This window comes from Triticum aestivum, chromosome 1D, assembly GCF_018294505.1.
Source record: "Triticum aestivum cultivar Chinese Spring chromosome 1D, IWGSC CS RefSeq v2.1, whole genome shotgun sequence".
Classification (NCBI taxonomy): domain Eukaryota; kingdom Viridiplantae; phylum Streptophyta; class Magnoliopsida; order Poales; family Poaceae; genus Triticum; species Triticum aestivum.
Genome location: NC_057796.1, coordinates 494,927,766 through 494,934,529, shown reverse-complemented (window position 1 = coordinate 494,934,529; position 6,764 = coordinate 494,927,766). Strand labels below are relative to the sequence as shown.

General features: G+C 42.4%; 1 protein-coding gene across 1 annotated transcript; it reads right to left on the bottom strand.

The window, feature by feature from the left end:
- Positions 1-4,637: 4,637 nt before the first annotated feature.
- Positions 4,638-5,616, bottom strand: LOC123179715 (uncharacterized). Its single transcript, XM_044591588.1, has 3 exons — positions 5,434-5,616; positions 5,124-5,317; positions 4,638-5,041 (listed from the first exon to the last, which is right to left on the bottom strand). The coding sequence occupies exons 1-3, from the start codon at positions 5,539-5,541 to the stop codon at positions 4,900-4,902; spliced, it is 444 nt and encodes a 147-aa protein (XP_044447523.1). The 5' UTR covers positions 5,542-5,616; the 3' UTR covers positions 4,638-4,899.
- Between the last annotated feature and the right edge of the window lie 1,148 nt (positions 5,617-6,764).

The following is a 6,764-nucleotide window of genomic DNA, read 5'->3' as shown; positions in this document are numbered from 1 at the left end:
TCTTCTATATTTAAAGTAAATTTTGACATATTATAAAATGAAGAATTAAGAAACTAGACTTACCATGCACCATAAACTAAAATTGACATGATACATGCACTTAAAATTTCCATGGTTCATACAAAAAAATACTTTCATGGTCAAAGTACTGGAATTGCCATAATAAAAAAACTAAAATTGCCATGATCTACAAACTAAAATTGCCACATGGCAACTTTAGTTTAAGCACTATGTCAACTACAGTGTAACCATCATGGCAACTTTTGGGCAAATTTTTTTTTCGTCAAAACATATCAACATCGGGTCTAGTTTTGAAGATCTCGTCGAGACGGATTTAATGGTGAAAACGGATTTTTAATTCGCTTTTTTAATTAGGAGATAAAACATTTTTAAGCCAAAAGCTAAAAAGATTTCTGCTGATGTCATCTTTTCATACGTGGCAAAATAAGTGATGATGGAGGCGTGTGGGCGATGTGCAAACGTCAACACGTGTGAGCGTTAGTTTTTCCGTTTTCCAATGGCCGACATGCCTTTTCTAAATACCAGGAGAACCATTGGCTGCATTGCCAATCTATTGGCGTTGACTAAGGCATCACTACTTGTTTTAGTCTCGGCGCAGCATCCCAGTCCCAGCACAACTATCATGGTCTAGGACTTGACCAGGAGGATCGTTGAGGGAGTCTCATCATCCTAATCATGGGTCTAGTTTCGCTGTTTGGCTTTGGTTTTGCTTATCACGCTTGCCGCGTGATTAATCATGGGTCTAGTTGTTCCCTCAAAAAAAAATTATGGGTCTAGTTGCCTAATCTTTGGTTCAGCCAAAAGGCTTCAAGTACCACTGGCCACGACAATGAAATGCAACATCGCACATCAAAAAAAAAAACTGACATAAGAAGCATCTCCTCCATCCATTGCAAACACCTCATTACCATCACCAGTTAAATTCAATTTTTTTTGCGGGGAATAAATGCAATGTAATCGACACTGATATTCATGACTTCATGTACATTGCAAAAGAAATACGATTAGGAGTACACATGAGTGCTTTTGCATGGTGAGGACGTACAGATGCCGAAACGAGTAGCAGCATGCTGAGGTGCAGGATTTGTGCTTTTTTGTCGGTTGTGTTCATCACTCTTACTGGTAGTATGACACCCAGGAAGATCTAAAAAGAAAGTATGGTACCTCCGCAAGAAAGTCAGAGATAGTGCACCTGGTTTAGTTGCCTAATCATGAGTGTAGTTGCCTAATCATGAGTGTAGTTGCCTAATCTTTGGTTTAGCCAAAAGGCTTCAGATACCACTGGCCATCTTTGATGGGAAGACGTTCTACCATTCGCTAGCGCATCTGTGGTCTAGCGAGGGGTACGTATTGGCTGGCATGATTATCAGTAGATCCAAGGAGTACGTATTGGCTGGGATGATCATCAGCAGATCCATTTTCAAGATGGTGGATGGGACAATGCTTCATGTCCGAGGTGAAAACCCTTGTTGTCATTACCTTGTTGAAGACGTTGTCTCATTGCTGATGTACCGAGCTTCTGAGCTTCGGTGGTCCATGATCGGGGTGAAAATCCTTGTCCTGGCTTTCTTCATCTGGATGTGGCAACAATGGTGCAAGGTCGTGTACCTCTTCCTGAAGGTGTTGCTATAAGACCATCTCCAACAGGCGCCTAAAAAGAGCTCCGCGCGCTAAAAATTCGTTTTTTGGCGCCGAACAGCTCCAACAGATGCTGTAAAATATTGCGCGCGCTAAAAAATTTTGGGCACGCGCTGAAAAACGCTATCGCGCGCAGCATATTTTGGGCTCCGGATTGCGCGTGCTTCACAATTTGCATTGCGTGATTTTTTGGGCGCGCGTTTTTGGGCGTCTGCTAAAACAATGTTGATCCCAGCGCATTAAAAGTGCTACAGTGGCCCGCTATAACTTTTATTGGGCGCGAAATTTTTGTGCGGCTATTGGAGATGCTCTGAAAGATGTTGACTTAGTCATAGATGATTTATTTATCTCTCTTGTAATAATGGTTCGACTGTGATTGTCTTTGTTCTGTGCTCTACTTAGTAATAAAAATAATATTGGTTGTGTGTATCACAATGATGCAGAGGAAAAAAACCCTGGCCACGACAATGAAATGCAACATCGCACATCATACATAAGCAGCATCCATTGCAAACACCTTTATTACCATCACAACATAAATACAATTTTATGCGGGGAATAAATACAATAGAATCCACATAGATATTCATGTACATCGCAAATGAAATTCACTTCACACACAAATGTCCCAAATTCAAAAAATCACATATGAAGATACACATGAACCATCCATTTAACATATGCACGTGCATATGAACTTTAACTTGGAAATCATATATGAATCATCCATTTCAAATTGACTTTGAGCCAAAAAATAAAAACAAAATAATACAATTAACCTTTGACGACAACGGTCGCGAGGCAATGTTGTTTGGCTTTGCGGCAGGTATCGGGATCTGGAGGCATGGCGACGTGGTGTTGCGGCGTCTGGGATGGGCGGGCGACGAGGCCCGTCTTGGGGGGGGGGGGGGGCATTACTATTTGGAGGTGGGCGTTGAGGTGTCGGCGCATGACACGCTCGTCATTGTAAGAGGAAAGAAAAAGTTTCATAGTCTTCAATCACCCAACCAAAAGTAACCGATTTTGTCAGCTGAGGTTTTGTACAGTTTCATAGTCTAGGGACCAAAAGTTATCAACATGATAAATGGATGGACGAAAAAACATTTTTTTCCTGGACTCTTAGTGTGCTACTTCATGCCACATGGTGAGTGTTTTTAATCCATGATTGATCATGTTATACGAAAAATTAGTGGATGGAAAGAAAAATTATTATCCGCTGGAGGGAAGGAAATTCTGCTCAAATCTTTGTCCAAGCTATCCCCACCTATGCCATGCCCGTCTTTATAATTCCTAATTTTTTTTGCAAGGGAATCATTGCCGCGATGTCGCAGTTTTGGTGGGGAGACGAGGACAATCAGAAGAGGATGCATTGGATGACTTGGTGGAAGATGTGTGTTCCAAAAAATCAAGGAGGTATGGGATTCCGGGATATTCATTGTTTCAACCTAGCATTACTAGCTAAAGAAGCATGGCATCTCCCCGATAATCCGGATTCTCTATGTGCGCGTCTGTTGAAAGCTAAATACTTCCCTGATGCCGATTTGATGAATGCAAGTTTAAAAAAGGGCTCTTCTTTTACATGGCAAAGCAATATGGCGGGAGTAAATTCACTGAAAAATGGTTATATCTAGAGAGTTGGTAATGGATAGAATATCTATATTTGGAAAGATGCTTGGATCCCGAAGTTTGCAAATGGGAAAATCATTACTCCTAGAGGAGGACACCTTCTATCCAAGGTTTCCGATCTTATTGATCCAGTCATGAAAAATTTCTGGGATGAAGATTTGGTGAGGCAAACCTTGTGGCCAATTGATGCTCAACAAGTTCTCGCTATTCCTCTCTCTATGCATAATATGTCGGATTTCATTGCTTGGAGCTATACAAAACACGGCTTTTTCACTGTTCGATCTGCTTATTTGGTGGAATGAAATCATCAACATGGAAGGAAATTGCAATATACAAATGGTATGGGTAGATCCAATGTTAACCCTATATGGTCTAAGATTTGGAAAGTTTCGTGTCCGACAAAGGTAAAGATCTTTATTTGGCGCACGTTGCATGGAAATCTCCCGTGACGGGTTACGCTTGCAAATAGACACTTAAAACTTTGCCAGTCTGCCCATCATGTTCGAAGGGGCCAGAAGATACAAATCACATCCTATTTCTTTGTCAGAAAGCGAAAGAGGTGTGGGAGAAGTTGGGGATGACTGACATGATTAAAAGAGCTTGTGCTATTGATCATGCGGGTGAAGCGGTACTTGGATTCTTACTCCATATGCCAGACCAAGACCTATCTATTCCGGGAGTCCGGAATGTACATGAGATGATCGCTATAGCCGCATGGTATCTATGGTGTGATAGACGTATGCTGCTCCATTAGGGAAATATTCAAGATGCGTACCACACATCCATGGGGATCTAGGCTATCACGACTAATTTTGTTAAAGCTTACTCCCCTAATGCGACTAGTAAACGAGGGGATGGAGTAAACCTCCTATGGGTTTTGTTAAGCTCAATGTTGATGCATCTTTTGATCACGACTAGCACAGGGTACTGCGGGAGCTATCCTTAGAGATGATAAAGGAAGTTCCATAGTCGGCGAAAACTAGAAGATTGATTGGTGTGTGGATGTTCTGACGGCAGAAGCTATGGCTCTAAGGTTTGGCTTATATCTGGCACAAGAGGCAAGATGCAACCGTCTGATAATTAACTCTAATATGAAGAATGGAGGGCAATTTGCGGGAACAGGGCAGCAATTTTCGATGACTGCTATTTTTTGGCTTGTGACTTTCCCCTTACTAGTTTTGAACACTGTAATAGGGAAGCGAATAGGGTTGCTCACGAATTAGCTAGGTTAGCTAGAGTTTCCGCGACGAATGAGTGGTTTGAGGAGCCTATGGAGATATTGTACCTTTTCTTATAGACGATGTAACCGTTATTTTCAATTAATAAAGTTGTGTTAACTTAAAAAAAAGGGATAATTGAGACAATCATCGACAAAGGATTAGGTCTTGCAGAGTGATCGGCACATGAGAAACTTAATTATAACTAGACCTAGCGGGTGGATATTGATCATTCACCTTGAGCCCTCTGCTAAAACCGAAGAGGAGCAATCATCATGGATCTTGAGCTACAAGGATGCATGGACAAGGAGTTGAGGTAGCTAGCGGCTGTTCCACCAGTCATGTTTCATGTAAGTGCTGGGATCAACTCTTGTTTCCAGACCACCAATCGTCGAAATCATCCAGCCCGTTCCTTGGTTTCAGGCGTACGTATCTCCTTGTTCAACATCTGCAGGCCCTCCACAGTCGTACACACCAGAGTAAATACCCCCCAAATTTTCACGAATCGCTTCAACCTCTCCATCCTCCGCCGCCGCATCCTAGTTAATAATCAAGCGACCCATCCATGAGAAACGACATGACATAATAATTTATACAGTACGTAGTAAGCAAAGAACAAACCAGTGGACATCATTGGGCCTTGGCTGGACTTGCACCGAGAGCAGCTCCAGCAGCTGCTTGTTCTCTCGGCCGACACCGCGAGGGAGATTGTACTCGGTTGCCAACGAAAATCCCATGTTGTAAAGTTCCTCTTTCTTCTCCTTCATCTCCGCCAAGCGGATCGCGAGAGGTTGCTTGCCCTCAGGGGCGGTGGCCTGCATGCATGCATGCAGGGTGAAGAATAAGATCCACCACAAAATAGATAGATACTAGTACAATCTTTGATCACACCACGACATTCAGAGGGAGAAAAATCCAAGGTTGCACGCACGCTCGTGTCCGCGAAGAGCCGCTGTTGCGGATCCGAGAAGACGCGCCGCCCTTGCTCTTGAGTTCGTCGGAGCAGCATGCGACCGCCGAGCCTTAACGCCGCCGCCATGGCTATTAATCCTAGTTTCGATTTCTAGTTTTTCGGATCGGGTATATGGTCTGCAACGACCGACCACGCATTATACCTTTGGAGTCCATTATACCTTTCTTTTTTAGAAGAAAGGTATTATTCCTTTGGAGTCCGCTACCACCGACGTGGCCTTCGTTTCCGTCTCCACCACGAGCGCGTTTTTTTTCAGAACTACCACGAACACGTAGCGGCCTGCCGGGCCTGGATCATTCAAAGGAAGGAGATAAAATTAAGAGAGACTGACAGCGGGACCCAAGCCGAAGAATCGGCCCAGGATACCTGGGGTGGCCTAAGCCCAATCTAGAAAGTTCACTTGGTTGGGCCTGGACCATGAAGCATACTCGGTTGAGCTGAGTATGACACCTTTATGTCTAAAAAAAAGAGTATGACACCTTTAGTGCCGGTTAGAGTTGTTTCGGTAGACAGCGCCCACGCCGGACCATGTACTTCGGAATTCATTGACGCTCTATAATATGTGCCTAGACATTTTTTGGTGCTAGATAGATACATCTGTCTAAGTGTCAACTAAGTCCGGACGTAGGAAGTACTTTCTACTTGGGTTCTTAAGCTTGCACGGTTTCGTGAAGCTTCTAGAAACTTCTGACCGGATTTCTCTGTCTTGATTTATTATTATTATTTTCTTGTAATTCACCATTTTTAAAGACAATAACTTATTTTTAAAATTCATAAACTATTTTCAAAATTTGTGAACATTTTTAATTTCGAGAAATGTTTTCAAATTAATTATTTTTTGAGATGCGACCACTTTTTCCAAAATTCGTGAACCTTTTTTAGATTTGCGAATTTAAAATTCATTAACATTTTATGAATTTTTGATTTGTTTCAGAACCATATTTTGTTTGAAATTATTGAACATTTTAAATGTATATTTCTTTATCTGTAGAAAAAAAAGTGATTTTTATTTGAACCATTGTTTTTATGTGGCTACCGAGCGAATCACCTAGTGAGGCGAGCGAACCGACACCTTCAGCGCTAGGGATGGCCAGGGATGAGGTCTCCTCGGTTGAACTCTTATCGTTACGACACCATGAATTAGGGAATTTCCTATATGATGCATTAAGCGTCAAACTGTCGAACCACGAATCCTAATAGGTCTACCTTTGCGGAGCAAAGGCGCATACGCCGGCCCAAGTGAACTTTTCCAGAAGACTCCATTTCTGGTTTTCGAAAAGTTCCTTTTT